This window comes from Crocodylus siamensis, chromosome 15 (genome assembly GCF_052110815.1).
Source record: "Crocodylus siamensis isolate JL-2025a chromosome 15, ASM5211081v1, whole genome shotgun sequence".
In the NCBI taxonomy this organism is placed as follows: domain Eukaryota; kingdom Metazoa; phylum Chordata; order Crocodylia; family Crocodylidae; genus Crocodylus; species Crocodylus siamensis.
In genome coordinates, this window is record NC_143409.1 from 40564533 (window position 1) to 40588513 (window position 23981).

General features: G+C 54.5%; 3 protein-coding genes across 16 annotated transcripts in view; 2 read left to right on the forward strand and 1 right to left on the reverse strand.

The window, feature by feature from the left end:
- CSNK1G1 (casein kinase 1 gamma 1) overlaps positions 1-6393 on the forward strand; it is a 171075-nt gene extending 164682 nt beyond the window's left edge. For all 5 annotated transcript variants that reach the window (XM_090029370.1, XM_090029372.1, XM_090029373.1 and 2 more), the window contains one exon: positions 846-6393. In XM_090029370.1, the coding sequence (XP_089885496.1) occupies positions 846-900 (55 nt within the window). In that variant the 3' untranslated portion in view covers positions 901-6393. The remainder of the gene's footprint in view (positions 1-845) is intronic.
- Positions 6394-8035: 1642 nt separating this feature from the next.
- Positions 8036-11446, forward strand: PPIB (peptidylprolyl isomerase B). The gene is made up of 5 exons (XM_090029384.1): positions 8036-8316; positions 8407-8520; positions 9351-9444; positions 10571-10755; positions 11007-11446. Exons 1-5 carry the CDS (start codon positions 8137-8139, stop codon positions 11127-11129), a joined length of 696 nt encoding a protein of 231 aa, XP_089885510.1. The 5' UTR covers positions 8036-8136; the 3' UTR covers positions 11130-11446.
- A 61-nt stretch (positions 11447-11507) lies between these two features.
- Positions 11508-18323, reverse strand: SNX22 (sorting nexin 22). 10 transcript variants are annotated; one of them, XM_090029379.1, is made up of 7 exons: positions 17442-18323; positions 15823-15906; positions 14914-15018; positions 14603-14697; positions 13566-13598; positions 12915-12982; positions 11508-12785 (listed from the first exon to the last, which is right to left on the reverse strand). In XM_090029379.1, the coding sequence occupies exons 1-7, from the start codon at positions 17688-17690 to the stop codon at positions 12643-12645; spliced, it is 777 nt and encodes a 258-aa protein (XP_089885505.1). In that variant the 5' UTR covers positions 17691-18323; the 3' UTR covers positions 11508-12642. The 10 variants fall into 10 exon arrangements, 6 of the variants coding, with proteins under 6 accessions (XP_089885505.1, XP_089885507.1, XP_089885504.1 ...); XM_090029381.1 differs by lacking the exon at positions 14603-14697; XM_090029378.1 differs by lacking the exon at positions 14603-14697 and having other exon boundaries at positions 13460-13598.
- Between the last annotated feature and the right edge of the window lie 5658 nt (positions 18324-23981).

Here is a 23981-nt window from a genome sequence, read left to right on the forward strand (position 1 = left end):
TGGTTTTCTGCCTCCCTTACTCCCTGTGCCCATGGTCAGGGAGTAAACCAGGTGTGCAGACATGGGCTAAACAATTGGTCTTGAAACTGAAGCATTGGTTGCTTGTTCTCTATTAAAGGGTTCAGTAAAGGAAGCTGGCCCCTAACAAAGCCCTCTTCATCTTAACTTGTGTTTCTAAATTGCTCATGTACTGTGGTGTGCACACTCATCAGGCTGGGCTCAGACCATTCCAGCAGCATCATTCAGTCTTGGACAAAGGAAACAGAATAGCAGGGTCCTTGGGTGTATCTCACTTGTCTCCTTTAGTCCCAGTGTGTAGGCTGGCAATGTGGAGACCTTTGTTCCTTTTTCCCTCCAGTTAAGCCCCTGGAGGCACAGACCTGCATTCATATAGTGCCCAGGAGAGCAATCCCCTAATGCTGACTAGGGGCCTCTGGGCACCAGCAAGTTATTGTAAATAACGGTTGCCAAACTTTTTCAGTAACTGTAGATTTCTGGTTCTAAAAGAGCCCAGGTGACCTGTCTTCCTAGGATCTCCTGGCTCTTGTGATCCTAGCAGCTGGCCATGAATAGCAACTGTCAGAGTACCATGCTGATGCCCCTCCCAGTGTAAGTTAGAATAGGATGCTGCTGGCATTGGATAAACTTTTTCTTCTTGGAGGAGGTGTTGGTAGGTGCTTTATCCATAGCACTGGGCATGTTGTAATCCCTCTGCATGTCTCCCTAGGTGAAGGGAAGAAGCCCAGTTTTTGGAAGTTGGGTGGTGGGAGCCAGCTGCATGGTTTGATCCATTCCATTGACTCGTTATGTGGTTTTTTTTTTTGGTTTTTTTTTTTATACTCCAGGTGCTGCTGTTTCTTCAAGAGGAAAAGGAAGAAGACAGCCCAGCGTCACAAGTGACCAGTGCCTCTTGGGGCCTTGCAGGAACTTGATCTGCACCTGCAGCTCCTGCCATGTCTTACTAAAAGGGGCTTCTCTCTAGGGGTGAGGAGGCAGCCGAGGAAGAGAAATGTGACATTTTAAACCAAAAAGAGAAGAAGAAAACGTTCCAAAACAAACCAATCGGGGTGGATCTGCTGAATGGTCTCCTCCATTCACTCCAAGCCTGAGGCTTTTCTGGTGATCAGGACTGCAGCTGGCTCAGGCCTTGGTTTGCCCTGTGGGAAGGTGGGCTGGCTGGCTGACCCTCCTCCCCACTGTTTACGGCAGAAAGCAGCATTCACACCAACCTGAGGACTATGCTTTGTTTCCTGCTCACTTCACTCCCCTTCCTATGCTCTCTGCTCCTCCATTCTCCTCCCTCCCCAATAAAACTACTCCAGAAGGCTTAATTGGCTACGGAGAAGGTGAGAGAATGCCATCTGGGCAGGGGAGAGAGGTGTGGGCAAAGGACCTGGCTGGGACAAGGGAAAATTTTCACCCCCTCCTTCCTCTAAAGTCCCTTTCAGTGTCAGCCTCTACTGCCAACCTCGCCAGGTACAGCAGTGGGACACTAGTTCCCTTGTAGGTTCCTTGGGAACAGTTACTGTAGCACGCAAGCTGTGAGAAATTTGCTATCTACTGTTCCAGTCTTAGTTTTTTTTCTGGCTTCTGTGACACCTCCCTTCTCCAAACGGTAAACAGAGCAATGTGGATTGTTTTACAGAAACTGACATTGTTGCACTTTTTATTTTTATTTTTAGCATTACAGATGCATATTGTGTCTGTAGATTTTTTTTTTTTGCATGGATGACTGATGCCAGCACAGACAGACATTCAGCTGGGAATATGGTGGGGTGCAAAGAATGCCCTCAACTTAAGGTTTGCTCGCATCAAAACAAACCAACCCTAGTGCCGGTCTGGGGTTCCCAACACCCACAACCTTGAGGGAAGCATACTTGAATTTTCAATCATCCATTTTAGCTGCCAGTGAATGGTCCCTATCATGGTTTCCTACACAGTGCCTAACCTGACCAGCTTGGTGTTGACAGGATGGAGAGAGGCATCCCATTTGCTGAGCTTGGAGGAGTTTGCTTTGGATAGAGAAGCAGATATGGATTCAGGAAACCAGAAACCTGATGTTTCTCAAACTGCAAACCTGTGGCTGGGTGGCCTTGTAGCCTTCTTGGATGGTTTCTGGGAGGGTGATTTTTATTATTATTTTTTTTTTTTTGGTAAGCACCTTCAATGATGAAATCTTAGCAAGAACAAAGCTGCCCTAGCAGGGAGGGAACAGACACTTCACTGCCTTACAGTGACTTTTCTCCTAGTGATAAAACAGGTTCCTTGAATTGGACCTTGTGCAGGCTTTGCATCTGCTCTGCAGCTTGCCTAGGTCTGGGAACACCAGCTCAGTCCTGTCTGCTGGGCCTGGAGCACGCACACCATGTGCTTCTCCCTGGAGGGGGGGCCAAAGTTTTAATATACAGCTTTTGAGCCAAGCTAATCCATGGCCAAGGGCTTGGGGCACTCTGCACAAGTGTGGGGAAAAAAAGGAGAAAAAAAAAATCTTGCACCTCAGTGCAGGGATTGTTGAAGTCAGAGGAGGCTGCATTACCCCTGGGGACAGTGTACTGGGTGGTGCATGTGGCCAGGTTTGCAGGAGCTAAACAAACTTTTTCCCCCCCTTTTTTTTTTTTGTGGAGGCTGTGAATTGCTTTGCCTGTGTGCATTCTCCGTCCTGATGGGATTGGAACACTTGCTTTAGAGGCTTAGTTTGCCATGTAATTGGGGCATCCCCACCCCAGTGCCTGAATTCTCTGCAGAGCATGAAGGGCAGGAAGGCAGAATCCAAACCTGACATCCTGTCTCTTCTAAATTGCAATCTAGTTGCCTTTCCGTGTCCTTACCAGCACTTGCTGAAATGGGGGTGGCAGGAGTGTAGCTTGGCTCCCTGGCCTGGGAAGGAGAGGGAGGAATCATTGTTAACAGGGGAAATCTCTAGAAGATGATCCCTCTTCCTTCCAGCAGGTGAACATTGTTATCCATGGTGGGGGCTGTAGTGTGGAAAGACACCTCTTTTCCTAGTGAGGATTCAGGTCTCTGAGAATCCCTTAGGGGATTTCTTAGCTGTTAGCCATTTTCTGCAGAAGTATCTTAATGCCTTATTCTAATGGAAAGGCAGCTATAGCGAAGTGCTTGGCTGTGCTTTCTCCTCTCCCCTGCCAGGGTGGAAGCTGAGCTGCAGGCTGGCTTGCTCTTTATTTGTTAACCCACCAAGAGATGTTTATAAAACTTTTTAATTCTGCAAACTTTTTTCTTTTCAGTGTAATGGGGGATGGAGAAAGGACTGTCCATCTCCTTCAGGTGTGAATGCATGAATGACCTGAGCTCTTTTCTTTCTCCCAGAAGAGAAGGAGCAATTTAACCACTCAGTTTTGCTGTTTGTTCTTTCTCTTTACTCCTGAACTCTTCCTCAGCTGCTGGCTTCCCGAAAGCCAGTCTGTCTGAAATTAGCTTATTTCCTCATACCCTTGCTGTAGGAAACCATGGTTTGGCATCTTGGGAGGAAGGAGGAGCAGGGAGTTGCAGGGAGGACGTGGTTGTGTACTCCCAGCTCTGAAAAAAATTGTGCTGGGCTCTGAGACACTTGCATTACTGCCCTCCCAAACCCCACTAAGTGCCTGTCACCAAAACTCAACTCCTTCTGCATCTTCCTGCCATTGTGAGTCATTCCTAGTTGCTTCCAATCAGGGAGTAGCTTGTCGTTCACAAGTGTACATGTGTGCGTGTGTGTATGTGTATGGGGGAGTTGTCGCTACATTTGTTTTTCCTTCTTAAACATTTTTAAGTGAATGTATTTGGTTAGAAACTTTCCTGACTCTTTTTTAAGTGGGTCAGTTTGAAAGTCACTTCATATTGACCTTGCTACTGCTTAGTTCTGGGATTTAATATCCTTTTAATCCTAGGATACTGTGTCTGTGAGGGAGGAAACCTTTCCCCAAGGCATTCTGGTAATGCTCACTTATACCTTGCTCTCTTGCACTATGGTCAAACATTGGACTTTTAAAAAGGGCAAAGGATATTAAAAAAAAAAAAAAAAAAAAAAGCGGGTAATCAGTAGTCCTATTCTAAGGAAACTACTAAACCCAGGGAGTTCCAGGGCTGACTGATATGAGCCAGATCAAACAGGCCCATCATATGGTAGGAATTAGAGCATTAAACCCCACCTGTATCCCCCTGCCTCTCCCCTTTCCTCTGTGAGCTAACATATTACTTGGTATATACCTGTATTCTTCTGAGAGAGTGAAGGGGAGGATCTCTGATCACAGCTGGCTAATGGAGCTGCTTAGTGGGAATGTCAGCTTAGGTGTCCAGTGCTTCCTTTGCATGGTCTGAAACCACAGCTGGGGTTTTCAGATACAGCTCCCCTATAGCTGGGACCCATCCATGTTGCATTGCAGCCTCCTGAGGTCTCAAGTGAGGTTTTCAATAAAATATTGCACTGCTGTATTGTATTCCATGTATAGATGTATTTATTACCCCTTCCTGAGAACACTCACTCATTTACAAAAGTGCTTTCCTTGCTTTAGGCAGGTTCCCTTCGTCACCCTTCAATCCTGTGTTGAAGCTCTGAACACCTCTTTAAGGGGACAGTTTTAACACAGGAGCTTTCTAAATGCTTTTTCTGTGCTTTAAAGCCATGAACAGTCCAGCCATATCAGGCTTTGATATGGAATGCTGAAACTAGCCCTCTTCTCCCTGTCTTCCCTAGTTTAACTTCATACATCCCTGGTGATAGAAAGCAGGCTTCATTCACTGTTTGTTAAGATTCACTGCTGATACCCAAGAGAATATGAACTAACCATAAACAGGCTAACCACAAAGAGTGTAATCCATGGGCCTTGCAGAAAAGCATCTGTACCTACCTTCTTCATGGCAAAGCATCAACTGTCTTCCCTAAATTGTAAGACCACTACGTTCTCTGGGCCAATACACTACAAAAGGGCTGTGCAACTTTGACAGTTGAGAATCCAGCAACTGCAGGTCCTCTTGCTCTAGCTGAGCTCTGGGTGCCCTCCAGCTTTATCAGACACTATGATCACAGCAGGTGCAACATTGTGAAACCCCAGCCCAGGGTGTGCTTGTGCCTGCTGGCTGAGCATGTGCTTCCTCAGGAAGTTTGTCCCATAACATAGCTCTGTTGCATGTGAAGTGGGGAAACAGGGATGTGCAGCTACTTGGCTGAACACTTTGCATTCTCTAGTCATTGAAATGAATTGGCTAATCTACTGAACTGTCATAATTAGGAGGCTTCCCAGCATGCAAACAGCAATTGCTTATTTATGCTCCATAGTGGTAGGGGGGCAACGTTCAGTAAAGCAGTGGCTCCTCCCTATTAACCAAAAAGCATCACCTTAAGGTAGCTTTCTGTATATTTAGGCAGAAGCAGCACATGGTGTTCTGTCAGTGGCGATTCTCAGTGTTGGTATCTGTTTCAATAGCAAGGTCTGCTTCATTGGAAGCCTCGCTCCTCCTTGATCGCAGTCTTGAATATAATTACTTTTTCCTATGAACTTTATCTCCTACTTTCCAAAAACCCACTGCTTCCAGGGACACTACTTCTCTGAGAAGAAAAAACCTCAGCAACTATTCCCCCAGGCCTTTCAAAACCTGCATCCATACCAGGCAATTCCTCTCCCTTATGGTCTTTATCTGTTTTCAAGTACAGATTAGACAGCAGCAACTTGCAGTATTCTGCTTTGAGCTAGGATTCTGACTGAGCTTGTTTAGCGACACCAGTGAAAGCAGGGCCAGCTGGGCACTGCTGATTTGGGCACACTTTGGTTATGCTTGTTTCAGACTTGTTGTTGTGGTTTTTTTTTTCTTTTTAAGGGAGGAGTATTTTTCCCCTCCTCTTCCCGCAAGGGAACTGAATGTCTAGGAATAATGCATATACAACTAGAGCTGCCACCTTGTGCTCTTGCTAGAAACCTGCTGAAGTTACTGACTGTGGCAGAACTCCGCTATTTTTTCCACAAAAATGCTGGAGTTTCCAGAAGTCTTTCCAACCTGCTTACAGGCCTACTTCAAGCACTTCTGAAGGAGTGGAGTTGGTTTGTAATCCAAGGCTCAATTACAAACTTCTAAGCAAAGCAGGTATCATCCCCTTTGGCTTCTCGCAGGCTGCACAGTGGCTAGCAGTGCCATACCCTCACTTTTTTACCGTACTTTACAGGTTACAGCTGCTCAAGTGTCAGGTTCACTCAGTTACTTCTCCAGCTAATTGACTGCAATATATTTTTGGGGGCTCCCCATCAGATTTCAATTAAATGGTTGTACAATAGCTAATGGTCTATTTGAGTAGAGAACCTGAAAAATGTATTTCCTTGCATTAAGAATCTCCAGTCTAGTATTCATGTAAGATTGTGTTAAATTTGACCTCCAGGTCTGGAATAAACAGCAGAGACTGTGCGTTTCTAGCTTGACTGACCAAACGCGAGCTGCTTGGACCAAGATCTTTCCTTCCGTATTCCTCTCTCTAGTTTTTACTGTGCAGTCTCAACCTGCTCTTTTGCACATTTTGAGTGTTAAGGAAAGACTAGAGGCTTTGGTGCTGTGGTGAGTATCAGTGGAGGGCAGCAGCGGATTTTGACCTCCCCAAGAGCTAGATGGGCAGGAGCTCCCAAGCTGGCAACATTTCTCCTTGTTGTCTTTCCAACCAAAGTGTAGGTGAAAGCCAGCAGAAATGCGGGCAGGCAAAATGTGTTTTAAAAAGCTTGTTTAATCCTTTTGTGGGAGTGTCTCAGGAAAAATGGTTGATCTCTGCAATAGATGCTAGTTTTTTTCCCCATCTGCACAATCTTGCTGTACAATTTAAGCAGCTCTGAAGCCCCTGTCTTCCCAAGCTGCCTTGGCTGAAAAGTGACAACATCTGTTTCTAAATTAGAGCAGCAAGGCTTGGACTGGTGAAGCTTTTACTTTTTAATTATCAGGCTGGGAAGACGATCCTCTGGGAACACACAGATCATACCAAAATACCCTTATGAATTGTATGCCTCCACAGGGAAAATTACTCTTCTAGTGAGAATTGATCGTTTAAGTCTTAGCAAGCTATAATTTATTTGGTCTCTTTAATTTAGCCCCATTATATTTTCAAGAGGGGACACTGGGATGTTGGTTGCAACTTTTTTTTAACTGTAAAAATACACACAAATCAGCTGTGGAAATCATTTTTTTAAATAGTGTGTGGATGTCTCATTCTTGATAAATGCCTTTGAGTTTTTTTAATATTATTTTAAACGTGTAATGTGGTATTTTATTTCTCCTCCTGGCACTGGTCTTTGAGCTCAGCTGTGAACATGCAACGTGTAGTATTTTTTAACATGAATGTTAATTTCAATTGTATTTGAAATGGTCCAGCCAGGATAAGGGCTTATCGGCGGGGAAGGAAGATCCTCGCCGGGGGGGTGCCTTTCCCCTCAAGAAAATGGGTCCTGCTTCCTGTTGCTCTTTCAGACTTGCCCGTTTGTTGGGGCGCGAGGGAGAAACGTGACAAATGTGATCTTTACTTGTCTCCTTTTCCCGCGGGGGGCCAGGGCTCCCGACTGCTCCTTTTTTTGTATGTAAAATAAAACGTCTTACCTATGCTGTCTGCCACCTGCCCGCCTCGTCTGTCCGCCAGGCCGCTTGCACGGCCAGCCCCCGCTGGAAACAGGCCCCGAGAGGAAGGGCGGAAACGGGACAGCTTGCGCGCAACCCGGAGCCGCGCCCAGCCACCACCTCACCGCGGCCTCGTCTCGGCCCGTCCGCCCCGAGCGCGCGAGACTCGGGCTCTGATTGGCCCCGCCCTCATCACCGCGCGGCAGCACGTGCGCCCAGGCCGTATTACGCATGCGCGGGAGCGCGCCGTAGCGCGGTGAATGCTGGTCCTATACCTCCCCCACGCCGCGTGCTCCGTGCCCGTTCCCTATTGGCCAGCCCGCGGCCCAGTGAGCGCCTGGAAACGTGGCAGCCTCCTGTAGTCCCGCCCCGCCCCGCCCGCTGGACCGCACCAGAGCTCTTCACTCCGGGGTTCTCCCCTGCATTCCCCCTTCTAGAGACACTTGGAGCCTTCCGCCGGCTGGGCCCGCGCGGGGAGGACTGTACCACTACCTCGGGGGGGAGCAGAGCCGCTCCCCCCGGCCGGGCAGCACCAGCGCGCCGGGGCGGGGCCGGATGCCGGTGGCGCGGCGGGCGCTGTGGCTGTGGCTGTGGCCGGGGCCGGGCGGCGAGCGCAGGAGGATGAAGCTGCTGGCGGCCGCGGCGCTGCTGGGCGGGGCGGCTCTGCTACTGCTGCTGCTGCCCGCGGCCTCACGCGCCGACGAGCGCAAGAAGGGGCCCAAGGTCACGGCCAAGGTGAGGCCCCCGCCCCCCCGGCCACTGTCGCCCCCCCCCCCCCGCGTCGGGGGCTCGGGCCGGTGCTGACTCCGCTCCCCCCCCCTGCAGGTGTACTTCGACCTGAACATCGGCGAGGAGGCGGTGGGCCGCGTGGTCATCGGCCTCTTCGGCAAGACCGTGCCCAAGACCGTGGAGAACTTCGTCGCCTTGGCTACGGGCGAGGTAAGGGGCGAGGGATCCGGGGTGGGGGGAGCAGGCAGCAGAGCAGTAGCTCAGGACGGAGCAGGGTGTCAAGTGCCAAGGGGAGGGAGCAGAGCAGCACATCAGGCGTAGAGGAGAGCAGAGGGGAGGGGGCAGAGCAGCCTGTTGGGCATCGAGTGCAGGGCAGGCAGCAGAGCAGCATTCAGTGGGGCCAGGAGGGAGGGATCGGTGGTCCAAGGAGGAGGGGACTGGTAAACGGCACACGCTGGCATGAAAGATCCTGGCCCAGCCGGGCATGGTTCAGCCCAGCTCCGCTCCTGAGAGCCCAGTGTGCAGCCCTCACCCGGTGCTGAGGCCCAGGGTCTGCCCCCAGCAGTGAGGAGGTGCTAGGAGCCCCAGGGCAAGCGGCTTTGCTTTCAGCTCTTTTAGGCCCCATTGAAATTTCCATCAAGGGCAATAACAGCTGCTCTCCTGGCACCGAGCTGGAAACAAGCCCCCACTGCCCCCCAGGGGCTAGGAAGTTGCCTTCCACAAGCCCTCAGCCAGCCACTCCCTGTTCTCACCCATGGCCCTGCCTCTGTGCTTGGGTGGCACCTTTCCTGATTACCTCCCCCTCACGCATGCATGCACCATCTCTGCAGCTCGCCTCAAGCCCTTCTCCAGATTCACCCTCAGGCCTGGCTGCTGGGGCTGGGGCCTAGCCCATGGTCACATGTGGAAGGGCATCTTCCAAGCCAAGAGGGCCAGAGCCTGCACTGGCTGGGGGTCAGCAGCACCTCCTTTTCATCCTGTGGAGTCAGGGGGAGGAGCAGAGCTGACTGGTGCCTCACTTTTGCTCTTCTCTGTTATAGAAAGGGTTTGGTTTCAAAGGCAGCAAGTTCCACCGTGTGATCAAGGACTTCATGATCCAGGGAGGAGACTTCACCCGGGGAGATGGCACTGGAGGTAATGCTGGGCCCAGGCCAGTCTAGACACTTGGTGTTCCTGTGCTCTGGGCACCAGGCCTCTCAGGAAGGGGCAGAGGCATCTGCTGCTCTTTGGGGTTAGTAGGTTTCTTCCCAGGCCTGCCTGCCTTTCCCAGGTGGGTCAGTGGGGGGCAGCACCTTCAGCCCCTTGCATCGACACTGCCCCACCCTTGGCACGGGACCCTCTGCTGTGCCACAGGGGGCAGCATATCTGGCTGTGCCAGAGTTGAAGCCACTCTTGCAAGCTAGGGTTAGCAGAGCAGGTGCCTTGTGGCAGTCATGGGATACGAGGTCAGGGATCTCCAAGTCCTTCCCATGCAGCATTTATATGGAGGAGGAGGTGTGGGTATGGGCCCTTCCAGAGACCCAGTTCAGTGGGGTCCCTCTGCCAGCACAGGCTGCCTCAGAGCTCCTGTATGCTAACCACCGTGATGGGCATGACAACTTGAGACTTGGCCCGTTCCCCACCCCCCCAGCAGGGTACTGCTGTGCCACTCCTGGTATAGGCTGGCATGGCATGAGGGTGCTGGCTGCCTGGTCACATGACTTACCCACCTGGCTGCTGGCATGATTATGTGGCAAAGTGCAGGTGCCAGATACTCTCCTACTTCAGTATGTGGGAGCCCAGGCCTGCACTCTTCTCAGAGCCTGGGGAGCATGTAGATTGTGGCTGTGCTTGCAACCTGGCTACTGCTGTGACAGGCAGGGGCATGTGTCTGCTGAGCTGTGAGGAGGAGGTGGGTGTCCTGGGGGTTGCCCCTACATCTTGCACATCCCCTTGGGTGGCTAGAAGAAGATGGGTCCTGGTGGGTGTGACTGTTTCAGCACCATGCAGCTTGATCGCACTCCTTCTCTTGCCAGCTGGGGGTGCCCTCCTCCCATCTGCCTTGGGTACTACCCTTCCCTGCAGCTGCCACTAGAGCTATGTGCAGAGGTTGGGTGTTTCTTCTCTACTGCCTTCCAGCTCCTGGTTCCAAGGCTTCTGGGGTTGAGTTGAGAGAGGAGGGGAGGAGAGGCCCTGCCTGAGCCAGAGGAGATTGTTTCCTCTCTGGATCCCTATCTGGGTCCCCCTGTTACAGCCAGCACCTCTCTCTTCTTGCTGTCAGGGAAGAGCATCTATGGCGATCGTTTCCCTGACGAGAACTTCAAGCTGAAGCACTATGGACCAGGCTGGGTCAGCATGGCCAATGCTGGCAAGGACACCAATGGCTCTCAGTTTTTCATCACCACTGTCAAGACCCCCTGGCTGGATGGCAAGCATGTGGTGTTTGGCAAAGTCCTGGAAGGCATGGTAAGGAGGGGAAGCACCTTTGTGGGGTGTGAGATAGTGGCTACTACAGGCTGACGTGTAGCTGACACTGAGTGCATCCTATGGAGCAGGACTGGCTGGGAGTTAGACACTGAGCTATCTAGGGTGGGGATGCAAAAGCCTGTTTATTGGTTGGGGTATCCACGTGTGAGTGTAGCACAGTCTAGCTGAATCATGGCCCCAGCAGTGTAACTCCCAGTGCCCTGAGAGCCCTGCTGTGCATGTTCCACCAGGATGTGGTAAGGAGAGTGGAGAACACCAAAACCGATGGCCGAGACAAGCCCCTGAAGGATGTCACCATCGCTGACTGCGGCACCATTGAAGTGGAGAAGCCCTTTGCCATTGCCAAAGAGTAATGTGTCCTGGCTCAGGGATGACGCAGGGCCCTGCTGCAGAGGGCTGTGGGCCTGGGCTGAGGGACTGTCATGCTTACTGGCATCCCTCATATTTAGTTGCCCTCTTCCTTGTGTCACCTGGGCAGGTGAGCAGCAGCTATGCTGCTGAGCCCTCCCAGCCCCACCCTGCTGCCCAAGACCTCCTTGCTTTATACCCCCACCACATCCTGTCCAGCCAGCAAGCAGGGGGAAGGGGGCGGTGGGCAGTCTGGCTTGGGCTTCCCATCATTTTTTAAGAAGCACATGCACCAATAAATGTGACCAATGTGTTTTTTATAGAGCTGCCTCTGCCTGCTTCCTTCAGGGGCTGAACAACAGTGGGGCAGCCTACCACCCCTTCCCCAGCTAGGTAAGGCCCCTCTGCTGAGTGATTGCACAGCCCAAGGCTCTACAGAAAATGAGTGGCCTACAGCATCTGAACAGCTCCAGTGCTGCTGTCCTAGCAGCCCAGCCCTAATGCCCAGGTGGGGCCTGGCACCAGCCTGGCCTCCTGCTTCCTTAAAACTCCTCCACAGAGGCTATTTGTGATTGGAGACTGGCCAGGGGGCTGTACCCCCCCCCCCCAATCCCAGGAGCCAAGACTGAGGCCTGCAGCTTCCCCAGACATTGCTGATGTGCAGAGTCCTCTTAGGTAGCTAGTGAAGGTGTATCTGGTAAGGGCTGCCCTCTTCCACAGGACTAAGGTCCAGCAGGTGCCCAGTGCCCAGATGGTGTCTCCATTGCTCTGGGCACAGCTTCCTACTCACCAGTGACTTGAAATGGAACTAAGCCCCAGTCTGCATCTTGCCCCCAGGACTGCCTGGCTGCTTCTATAACTACCTCTAGTCTCCTTCCCTGGCCCACTGTACTGGTTCCCTTGTCTCTGCCAGGATCTACAGCTGGCCCTGGCTTTGTCTTCACTTGCCAGAGGACAGAACACAACAGCCATCCCAGCCCAACCTGCGTTATTTATTGCACAGATGAAGCTGCAACTCCCCTCAACACAGCTCAGGAACATGTCCTCCCCGCCCCAGTTCAGTCCCATCAGGCTTCCCCTGGGAGCTGTTGCCATGCAGACATAAGGCACAAACAAACTCAGGGCTGGAAAACCTGCCACTGTCAGCAGGGCCACCTCTGTATGCTGTGCAAGTGTCAGTTCTGGTGCTTGTGGCACCGGGCTCGACTTCTCCGAGTCCTGTCCCGAGAAGCCACTGGTACACCTCAGCCTGTAACCAGGGTATTAAAGCCCTCCCCTCATCTCTGTCATGCTCTAAGGGCCAGGCCCAACCCCTGAGCAGCTACAAGTACAGTGCACAAAGAATAGTGTCTGCTACAATGAGGTCTTGGTACCTACTTTGTCCGTGTCAGTCCCTTATACCAAAGCGAGGCTCAGCTTCCATCTCCTCTCCCAGTGCCTGGGGAGCCAGGCACTAGGATCCTAGTGAGAGGAACAGCTGGGCAGTGCTGCCCCCACAGTGGTGCTAGTGAAGCTGTATCAGCTGTTGCTGTCTGTGCACAGGAGCCCTGCTGGGCAAGTGGGTTGGGTCTTGGGGTTTTGGTGGCAGGTGTCCAATAGACAGTACTCTGGGGCATAGAGGCCCTGTAGCACACCACTCAGCACAGTGTCAGGCAGCAGGTCTGAAAAGCAAGAGGATGGTATTAGTGGAGGTGTGCTCAGGGGAAAAGTGGCAGGGCTTGTTGTCTGCCCCCAGTATAACATTCCTACAGGCTCCCCTTAGCCCTTACAATGAATTAGGTGCTCCTTACTTGTGGCTGAGTGGAGTACGTATGGATCTTTGTAAAAGCTCAGGACTGGCCGGTGGGTGAGCAGGAACCTGTAGTTGCAACAAGAGGGGGTGATGAGCTCTCTTTGCTGGGCAGCGATGTACATAACTAATTAAAAGCAACAGCCCAGTCCCCTGTGCCACAGAGGCCCCTCCAACTGGCAAGATAGTAGGAGGGTTCCTGCAGGCAAGGCCTCTCCCCAGAAGCACGTGCACAGGTCATGTAGGTGTCATTACCCACCCTCACTCCACCCTGCACCATTGCTCTGAGCTCCAGGGCAACTACTGCCTGGCACTGCAGAAAGGGGAAGTGGCACCAAGGCTTTGCTCCAAGCTAGTGCCTTCAGCTAACACAGCCCCTGAGAGGAGAAGATGGCTCTGCTGGGTACCGCAGGCATGAGGACAGTGACTGTAGTGCTCAGGAGAGGCCCTGGAACAATCTCTCTGGCCAGCAGCAGATCTGACTTGGACTGGCCTCTGAAGCTGGGAGCTGCTATGTAAACAAAACGGCACCGGGGGCACTCTCACTCAGTTGGTGGCTCAGATGGCAATAGCTGGATCCAGGTCCAGTGAAGGCTGCTGTCAGAGGTGTGCACAGAGCCTTCTAGGTCAAGATACAAATCCAATGACTTGCCTGCTCTCCTCCCCTGGGAAGGCACATGGAGAACTGCAAGAGAACAGAGTGTAGTGAGCCTGGGGCTCAGGCAAAGCTGGGGCTGGTTCTGCTTCTTCCCAGATGCTCAGGCCCACCTGTGAGCAGATGGACACACACACTGCTGCCACTGAGCTGACCGTCATCTAGGTAAGTAGCGGGGGCAATGCATAGGGGGTACATGCAGGTGCATGTGCACCCCCCCCCCCCCCGAGCGTGGTGGCGCCTGCGGGCAGTCACCGCTTGCCACTCCACCTCTAACCGCATCTGCGGCGGTGTCTGTGATCCCCATTGACTGTGCTGGCTGACTGCCAACCCTTGGTCAGCACTTGCCACCCCTCCACCAGTGCAGTCTGTGGGAGCTCCCAGGTTACTGTCACTGTGCCCCCCCCAGCCACCGGGAGCACATGCTGTTCATGGTAAGTAGCATTGGGCTGGGGAATGGACATACCTGGCACTGCCCCAGAACATCTGCCAGAGCAGGTGGCTGTCTCTGTAGCTCAGCCCCAAGCAGCTGAGAAAGTGCAACAGCCCATTTGGTCTTGAGCATCCAGTTACCCGGGGATGGACAGACAGGTGAAATTCACACTGGTGTGACTTGCACCCCAATTCTTTTTTAGGGTGGTTTCTCCACCAGATTTGAGCAGTTCTCTCAGGTCAGGGACTTGTCATCTGCCCTCTACTTTACCACACTGGTGTCATGCAGATGGGCTTCATTGTTACACTGGGGTCTCCAGCAGGCAAAAAACTCCCAGCTGATCAACTCTGCATGGATGTATCGGGGCAGGGCTGGAGGTGGGGGGTAGTATGGAAGAGGCCTGGCAGGTAACAGGCTCCTAGGACAGCGCCCCAGCATAGGGGGAGGAGAAGCTTGTTGCTCCTATCCTAGCTGTTCAGTCTCCCATTAACTATTCTGCCTGGCCCAGCCCCTCCAAAGCCTGCATGTGGACAGCTGCAGCACCAACCTCATTAGGTCCCTGTGGACCAATCCTCCCCTGCCGGGTGCTCCAGGTACTCACGCCAGGCTGCTGCCCTTGGGGTCCTGGTAACCATGCCGGAGTTTTAGGAAGTCCAGCACCTCCTTGGGAAGCTCCTCATTGTAGTACACAACGCCCTGAAGCCAACGCACACATGAGGATACAGGCAGGCAAGGGCTCCATGAGACACAGCAGGCTCCTCCCCCACAGCAGGGAGTCCCAAACCAAGGGTGTCTCTGTTTCTTTAGGGCAGCAAGCCCCACAACCATATGAAGTGGACCCCCGATCCAGCCCCACTTGTACTGGAGAGACTGTGACCCACAGCGCTGCTGCTGGCAATGGAGAAGTCCTACCTGAATATAAACCTCCAGGCCCTGCCGCCGCTGCTCCAACACCTTGGTCATCCAGTTGGGCACTCGTTTTGGGGGGAAGTCGGGGACCTTGCACAGCTTCTTTATCTAGAGCAGAATGCAGCAGCCCAGGTACAGCCATCAGGCCAGGACCCCAGGAGGCACTGCTGCCAGCCAGCTAGGAAGTCAGTGTCCCAGGCAGCCCCCAATGCCTGGCTCTACACCATTTGGAGCTACAGTGCTGGGGTGAGGGGTTGCTTGCCCTGGCAGGCCCCAACCTCAGACCCCTTTGGGAGCAGCAGGGGGGGAGGGAGCCCAAAGACACTGCAGGAGATGCCACAGCATTGCAGCCCCTATGACACAGAGCAGATGAGTGCATGCCCTGTGTGCCCAGATGAGGCAGCTCCCTAACACAAGGCACCTGGGTCAGACTCCCTGCAGGCTCTGGCAGCAGCTGGCCTACCAATTACTCCTGGCCACACTTGCAGGCTTTTCCTTTTAATGAAAACCCCAGCTGGGAGCTGATGTTGCACAACTCTGGGAGCCCCTGCCCTGGGCACGCACCTTTGGGACTTGGAGTAGGCCTCAAGGGGTACCAGACCCTGTGAACTCTGCTGCATGGGGCTTAGGAAGCTGCAGGGTTCCTGATCACTCTGGGCCAAGGTCAGAGTAGGCCTTCTCTTACAACTGGTATGTTCCCACATCCCTGCCTCGACTGAGAGCAAGGAGATGGTCTGGAACCCCAGCATCATCTGCCTGGAGGAAAAGCAGCAGGGCACAAAGTATTCAGGGTGGTGCAGGGAAAGGTATGAATGCCTCTGAGCTGTGCAGGGGGAAGCAGCTGGAGCCTGGAGTGGACCGATCAGCTCCCTTGGCTCTTCCCAGCAGGTGGGTTTGGGGCCCAACCCTCACCCGTTTGTGAAGGGCATAGAACTCGCTGTAGCGCTTCTCGACGGTGTGTTTCCGGCCATTGTACAGCACCTCCACCTTGAACACCTGCAAGGCAAAGGGAAGGGCATGAGACAGGCCTGACAGACGCCAGCTGCAGAGCAGCAAGGAGCTCACCCTCCCTCCCCGCATCCTGCTCCCAGCTGCCTGGGTAAAGGATGGGCCAAGGCTCCCAGAAGCCCTGAGGCAGGGCAGCTATTCACAGGACTGTGGTCCCAGTGTTTGCTCAGCAGTGGAAGTGCACGGTAGCGGTGCAAAGCCCAATTCAGTCTCTTCAGCTGCAGTGAGCCTGGAGTCACAAAAGGCCCTTTCAGAGTAGGCGCTGGCTACGTTCCCTGGAGCCCCGTGCAGGAAGGGGAGCAGCTAGGCTAGATAAATTCCTCTCTTGCGGAGCGCCAGGCCACAGCCCTGGCATCAGCAGCACTTGCAACCTGGCCAAGGGGTTGATGCTGCTCGGCTCATAGCTCCATCCTGCTCTCAGGCAGTGCCTGGGGCTCCAACTTGTCCTGCAGCACACGTGTGCGCGCAAGAGATTGTGCTGCTGCTATCACTAAAATGCAGCCACCTCTAGGGCAGGGCACAGTCTGACTTAGCACTGCAACCACCTTACACAGCTCAGTCAGGACACGCTCCAGTCCAGCAAGGAGATGTGGGGAGGGGAACCGGCTTACAACACCGGCCTTATCCCCCCCACCCACATGCCTCCCAAGCACGGAGGGTTATTCATCACCCTGTCCCCATGTTTCAGAGCTGCGTACAGCAACTGCCACTGCCACTGCCTGGAGCACCCTGGGTCTGTCTGCCATCTGACACTGGCCCTGGCTAAGGCTCCTCAGCACAATACCCTGCCAGAACAAGCGGTGGATGCAGGCACGCGTGGGTACACCCAGCAGCCCTGACAGCAGAGGGGCAGAGGGGCAGAGCAGCCGTTACCAGCCGTTACCCACAAGGGATCGGGGCAGGGGGTGCCACCTGCGCCCTTCCCTTCGCTCCCATGCTGCAGCCCGGGCTGCAGACTGGGGACTCGGTGGGCAGCAGGTCGCTCGGGACCCGCTGCTGGCACTGGAGCCAGCCGACTCCCCGGGGCACTGCCCAGCGCAGCAGGGAGACAGCAGCCCCGAGGGCTGGCTGCTTTGGACCGAGCGTTTAGTTGTCCCAGAGCAGCTCGACTCTGCCCCCAGCCAAGCTCGCAGCGGGCCGGGTCAAAGCCTGGGCTGCCGGAGGAACCGGGCCGTGCGATGACCCGGTGCTGCCGCCGCCGCCTCCCGATGAGACCCGGCCGGCGGCAGCCGCACCCCGGGGCTGCTCGGCTGGTGCTGGGCCAGGGCTCGTCGCCCCTGCCCCTGCCCCTGCCCCTGCCGCGGGCGGGCGGCGAGAGGAGCCGGCTGCGGTGGCACAGGACTGCCCCCGCCTGCAGCTCGGCGGGGCGGGCACGTCCCCGCCTCTGATGGGCCTGCCGGCACCGCGGCGCCCCGGCCCGGCCCGGCTCGGCTCGGGGCCGCCGCCGAAATCCCCCCGCGGGCGGCTGCCCGGAGCCCAGCGCCACGGGCCCGGGCCCGGGGCCGCCGCCGCCTCCCGCTCACCGTGTGCGCCTTGTCCGGGCTGCGCTGGGTCTCGGCCGCCCCCGGCCCCACGGACGGGACGGACACCGCGATCATCTCCTCCTCTCGCCGCCGCCGGGACGCGCCGCCGGGGCAGCCAGCAGCGCCGGGCCCACACCGCCCCGGCCCCGCCCCAGCCCCGCCCCGCCCCGCCCCCAGCTGTGGGAGCGGCGCGGGGTCCCTGACGGGGCCCGGCTGCACCCATGGGGCCTCCCGGCAATGGCATCGCATCTCCCTTGGACACAAGGCAGAGGTGCGGGGGCACCATCACGCTCCTCCCTGGGGGGGGGGAGGCAATACATGGAGAGGGGCCACCCCTGCCGAGTTATAGCTGTGTCCACCCCGCTAGAAAAGCGCCAGCCGACTACCGAGTGCGTGCGTGACAACGCGCACCACGTCCAGAGCCGGTGTCTCCCCAGCTCGCGCTTGCAAGCGTAGCGGGGCCGGGGGGCGCCTGCTCCCCCTTCCCGCCGAGAGGCGATGCGCGGGCGCCCCACGCTGGAGCCCGCCTGCCGCAGCAGGGCGCACGTCTAGAGCTGGTTTCTAGCCAACTCATTTGAAAATGTAGCAGGGCCCTGAACGAGAGTGAGGTGTCTACCACGTTACACGTATCGCACAGGTAACTGCTTAATCACACGATTATATAGACCAGTCACACGTGCAAAGTAAAACAGGCTACAAAGTGCCAAGTAATTAGCACACAATTAACCGGTGAATCCCACAGTGCCTTTAGATCAGCCACACCTCCGAAGTCATGAGCACTTGATAACAATGTCCATCGGGCTATAGAAAGAGCCAACAGCTGTTAAATTCGTGCATGAAAATATGTGACAACGCTAGAGCTGGTTTCTTTCTACCCAGCTTTCGTTTGAAGTGAGTGTAGCAGGGCCCTGACTGAGAGGTGTACATTAAACTGTCATCACCATGGGACTAATGGCAATATCCTTTGACTATATTTTGCTCTGTTTGTTGTGCTTTATTTATTTGATAAATTAGCTAGCCAATCAGTGCACATGCCAAGAGTTGTATTTGTTTTTTGCTTTGATCTTAAACTGAAAATACAGCCCTAGCTCCCCTAGCACATTAATAAAACTAGTTCAACCTGCACTTTGCTGCAGAAGACTATTTGATTTTTTTAAAGTTTTATAACCTTTTGTCATAATCATTATGAAGTTTGTTTGCTTTACGGTTTATGCAACGTTGCCTGTTCCAACTTCAAAAGCTTTCAGACTATCGTTTCCATCTGCTTGCTTCTCTTGTAAACTGTAACTGAAATTTTTGACATGGGTGAGCTACCAAACCCCATGATCTGGCCTCCAGATCTGGCCTGTGGAATAAGTCATTTAATTTATAAAATGAATAGTTTTTCTTTAACTGGAGGAACACAGACTTGTGAGGGTTGGAAGGGACCTCAGGAGGTCGCATCTAGTTCAACCCCCTGCTTAAAGCAGGACTATCTCCAACTAGATCATCCCAGCCAAGGCTTTGTCTAGCCGGGTCTTAAACCTCCAAGGATGGAGAGTCCACCACCTCTCTGGGTAGGTACCCTGTTCCTTGCTTTACTGCCCCCCGGTGAGAGCATTTTTCCTCATAGCTAACCTCAACTTCCCTTGCTGCAACTTGAGACTATTGCTCCTTGTTCTGTCATCTGCCGCCTCTGTCTAGCTCAATCCTCTTTGGACCCCCCTGCAGGTAGCTGAAGGCTGCTATTAAATGCCCTTCCCCACAGACACACACTTCTCTTCCCCGCACTACGTAAGCCCTGTTCCCCCAGCCTCGTCTCATAAGTCATATTCCCCAGCCCCCTCACCATTTTCGTTGCCCTCCACTGTGATGAGGCACCACAGCACCTGTACCCCTCTATTCAAAAAATGTAATCTGCCCATGGTGGGGGCAGAGGGCTGGGCCCCGCTTCCAGAGCCAGGGACTCCCCTTGACTCATTTGGAGCCCCTTGTCCACTGAAGCCACTCCCAGCCGGGGCAGCATCTGCTCCCACATCCCCGTGCCAACACTGCCGGTTTGGGCTGGGTGCGGTGCACAGCCATCCCGGCCGCCCTCTCTGCCCCCACACGCTGGGTTTCTGCCGCAGGCCGGGGCACCTACCCAGATACGCTCCTGAGGTGCTGTGCAGGGGCTCAGGCCTTTACTGCCACAAGGTGTGCCTATGCTTCACAAGACAGATGCCAAGGTAACACAGGGTAAACACCAGGTTGTGGGCTCTCTGAGTCCTTTGCCACAGAAGAATCACTCTGTTGGTTTTCTGCAGGCGAGCAAGCAGAGAAAGCCAGTAGCTGGCATTATTTCAAGGGGGGCTTTAAGGCTAATAGAGTCTCAAAAGACTGTGACCCACAGGCTGGCAGCAGACGGGCACAGCAAGGAAAGCCAGGGGGCACATCGCTGCCTCAGCAGAGCTGGGAGCAAGTCTTCCAGGCTGCACGTGATTTCCCACACCTATGTCCTGGGCCTGGCCCATGTGAGGCTTGGCCCTAAAGCCCCGCTCTGTTCCTCTGCAGGAGGGAGAAGTAGGGTTTCTCTGCTGTCTTTATTACTCAGACATGCAGGGAAAAGACCACGCACTCGGATTTCACTTCTTATTTCTGCTAAAGGCAGTGATGTGGAGCCAAGAGTCCCCTGAGAAGGAGGATCCTGGTGTGCTCGTGGCTCAGGGGCTTGGAGGGAATGGTGGGCACTTGGTTTAGGATAAGAGATGCCCGAAGGGACTAATGACCCTGGCTCGAGTCAAACACAGGGTACAACAGGAATGGCAAGGCAAGGAGGGTCTGTAGCCTTCCTTGTAGACCCAGCTTGAGCCTGGGATAGAAGCCACACCTGAGGGGACCGATGGAGGGGGTGTCCTAGCTGCCCGAGGAAGGGAGCACACCCACTGTGGGGATCAGCCTAAGCTTCAGGGGAAGCAGGAGCCAGCAGAAGGGAGAACTGCAGCCAAGTCCCATTCGACCCTCCCAGGGGCTCCTTCCTGGCTGCAGGCAGCTAGCACAGATCAAAGCCAGAGAACAAAGGCTCTGCTGTGTCCCCCCCGCCAACCCTGTCTGAAGCCACTGCCAAGCCAGAAGCTCATCTTCGTGCGGCTGCCACAGCCAGCTTGCGAGTTCAGGAAGATGACTCAGGCTGCAGCTCCGAGGCCCTCAGCTGACAGTGCTGGAGGGGCAGGAAGGCACGGGAGCAGAGGCCGTCTAGTCCAGTTCCTGGCAGCAGGTCAGATGGGAAGCAGGGAGTGTGAGTTTGAGGTGGGAACCCAGGCATGGAGATCCATGGCATGCAAGCTACTCCAACTACCTGTCCTCTACTGCCACACCATCCTCACGTCAGCGCTGTAGCCAGCCCTATTAGAAGGCCTCAAGTCAGGAAAGCAGGGGGGTGCTGTGCCCACAATCATGGCTGACATTGAGCCAGAGGCTGTCACAGGGAAGGAGGGCTGGACCCCTGCACCCTGGCATTTACTCTGCCCCCTTAGCTTGTGGCTGCCCAGCTGCTTGCTCCTCAACCAAATCCACCTTCCCCTGGCTGGGTGCTGGATGTGTGGCTGCAGGCTGGGGAGGGTGCATCTGCCACCTGCACAGGGTGACAATAAAACAGGTGCCTCCTGAGCAAAGGTTGACTGAAGGGAGCTGGGGAAGTTTGTTCCTCCACCCTGGCAGGGACAGGCCTGGAAACACTACACAAAGGAAATCAAACATAAAGGACACAAAGTAAGCAGGTCCTGGGGAAATGTGACTGTCCATGCAGCAGTCATTGGGGCCCAGTCACACTCTTTGGAGGGAATTAGCTAATCAATTTGGCTGGTGATTTCTGAAGGCTCAGTATAAAGGCATTTGCAGTACAATTTCCTCAGGTGCCAGGCATTGGCAGTCCTAATTTCATCTGGAGCATTGCCCAGCTTGGAGGTATGAAGGGTAGAAGGGGTCTCCACCAGTATTAAAGGATTCTTCTAGAGTTCAGGGGAAGCAGCCAGAGGTTGGGAGTAATGCTGATATGATACCTCTTTGAACCAGGCCAGCTAAGGCCAGCTGCTGTGCCTGCTAAAACAATAGAGGAAAAAAAACACTCAGAGGGGAAATGAGCACATCTGTATGTTTGGAAGGCAGCAGGACCACAAGCGGAGCAGGGAAGGGAGGCTGGCGTGAGCTGTGCCTCTGCTGGCCTAGCTCCTCTGCTCCAGAGCGGCAGCTGAAGGGAGCACAGTGCAGCCTGGGCAGTAGCTGGTGCTGCAGCCAGCGTTTCTTCAGATCATGCTTGGAAAAGGAAGGGAAGAGGCTGGAACATGAATGGCGGGGCCGACAAAGCAGCGGTGGGCTGGGGCTGGGGACGTGCTTGCCCACTGCTCCTGGGCATGAGGCCCTGGGGTGAAAGGGCTCCAGTGTGGCAGCAGATAGCTGTAGAAGACCGAGTGGGAAAGGTCTCTGTAAACTTTCCCTGGGCTAGGGCCTCCTGCCTGGTTCAGCAGGTAAATGCACCTTCCTGCTTCCTAACAGCAGTGCAGGTGGACACGAGTCAAGGCAGTGCAAGGGGCCAGAGGGCCCTCTTCCACCTGGTCCCATCATCTGCTGGTCCTGACCAGCTGACTCACGTTGGGTCCTTGTGCTTTCTGCATGGGGGCCAGTGTCACTTCCCAAGGGCTACCAGTGAGGCTGTGGCAGAGCAGGCATGGGTCATCCTCCATCCCAGACCTGTCTCCATTAGGGAATCAAACCCCTTTCCCCACAGGCAGTTGAGGAAAGTGGGGGCAGTGAGCAAGCAAACCTATGGCCCCTGGAGAGATGGGGCAGTCTCCCCGCTTTAGTAGGTGCACCAAGGAAGACTGAGCCCCTGCAGCTCAGCTGGGCATCTGGTCTCTGTGACAGCTGCTTCTGCTGTTCTCACACTGGCAGTGGGTGCCAGAGCAGAGAGGGTGGGTGCCTGGCTGTCCCATCCCTTCAGCTCCGCTCACCCAGCTGTGCTGCAGGCCGGCCTGGTGGGTGGGCAACTCAGACTTGGTGTCCTTTTTTGCCTCTGGGAGCTGCACTTGTTGAGCTGGCTCATGGCAGGCTGCATACTCTCTCCCTGTCGGCACTGGATTAAAAAGCTAGATCCAGCCAGCCAGACAACCCCAAGGCCCCACTCAGCAGCAAAAGCAGCTAGGGACCGCTGAGCTCAGCAGGTCAACCCCAGCCCTGCCACAGCACTCACTGCAAATCCATGGCTCGGTCTCTCCCAACCTGGCCCTGGTATTTCCAAGTCTTGGTGTCTCCCTGTCACGCCATCCCATTTGCCCCCTGGCCCTGGAGCACAGCACTGCTCTGCTGAACACAGCCAGTAAGTAATAGCAGAGGCCTGAGGGGCAATGAGCAACACTCTGGAAGAAACTTCCCCCCAATTGCAGGGTCTGGGGCTCCTTTGGCTTTGCTGCAGCATCTGCCACACAAACTGGACTGTGTGTAGAAGAGTCTCACCGGCACAACCCCCTGGAACACAACCCTCATCATGGTCCCATCTCCAGGGATAGCAAATCATGGTACACCAGCATGCGTGGACCTGGGAGGGATGGGCCGGGGCAGTGAGCTACAGCGCAATGTCCTGGACCTTCAAGGAAGCCCAAGTGACCTAGCAGGGGACACAAGGACGTCTGGAGGCCACTAGTCTCATATTCTGTTCTTGCCCTCCCTTTGTCTGGCTACAGCAGCTCCAGTTAGTAGCAGCCTTCCACCCCCCACCACTGTCACCACCAGTCTCTTGTTATCCCAGCAGAGGAACTGAAACAGGAAAGGGAAGAAGGAACAGCATAATGTCTCACCTCCCCCCCTCACAAGCTATTCATTAGGACAGGATGCCAACCATAGCATAAGCCCCCAGCTGCTCCCCCATCCCAGTCATCATAGTCACCAAGCTTTGGAAGGAGTTCCAGAGGCACATGGACACCCCTTTCTCCATATCACTGCTGTCACCCTCAGCGAGTATGTGCATGGGTAGCAAAGGGCAGCAGCTTATTCCTGATGATGCCATGAGCCAGAAAGAGACAAGCGATAGGTGCCACAGAAAACAGATTTGCCTGAGACAGACAGCATTTCCATGGCACAGCATCAGGGCTCAGCAGACCTAATGGGCATTGAGACATACATCCAGCTCTAAAAGCCAAGGATCATGCATTTTTAATCAGTCATGTTGACTGTAGTCCCTGCACAAATCTCACAGAAAGCAAACTGGAGCTGGATAGGAGCAGAGGAGGTCATCCAGGCCAACCCCCTGCTCAAAGTAAGATTGTCCCTGCTATTTCAGAACCACGTGTGCCCAGCAAGTCCCGAAAACCTTCCAGCAATTTCCCCACTTCTGCAGGTAATGTGACCCAGTGCTTACTGGCCTTAGCTGGGAAGTTCTGCCTAATGTCTAACCTCCACCTCCTTTGTTATGAAGAAAGCCAATTCTCCTTTGAACCTTTCCCCTGCAAGCTGTTGGCAGGGCAGGGTCCTTGGTGTCAAAGCACAAACCACCACCTCAGAGCAGAGCGCTGCCCAGGGGAGCTTGCT

What these genes read in the sequence shown, in the direction of transcription:
- PPIB (XM_090029384.1), top strand. Translation starts at nt 8,137, where the DNA reads ATGCCGGTGGCGCGGCGGGCGCTGTGGCTGTGGCTGTGGCCGGGGCCG. An exon ending in TCGCCTTGGCTACGGGCGAG is followed by an intron (nt 8,521 to 9,350) that starts GTAAGGGGCGAG and finishes TCTCTGTTATAG; the next exon opens with AAAGGGTTTGGTTTCAAAGG. An exon ending in CCGGGGAGATGGCACTGGAG is followed by an intron (nt 9,445 to 10,570) that starts GTAATGCTGGGC and finishes TCTTGCTGTCAG; the next exon opens with GGAAGAGCATCTATGGCGAT.
- SNX22 (XM_090029377.1), bottom strand. Translation starts at nt 17,690, where the DNA reads ATGCGATGCCATTGCCGGGAGGCCCCATGGGTGCAGCCGGGCCCCGTC. An exon ending in TTCCCAGGGGAGGAGAGCAG is followed by an intron (nt 12,983 to 13,565) that starts GCAAGTCATTGG and finishes TTGCAACTACAG; the next exon opens with GTTCCTGCTCACCCACCGGC. An exon ending in CGTACTCCACTCAGCCACAA is followed by an intron (nt 12,786 to 12,914) that starts GTAAGGAGCACC and finishes CTTGCTTTTCAG; the next exon opens with ACCTGCTGCCTGACACTGTG.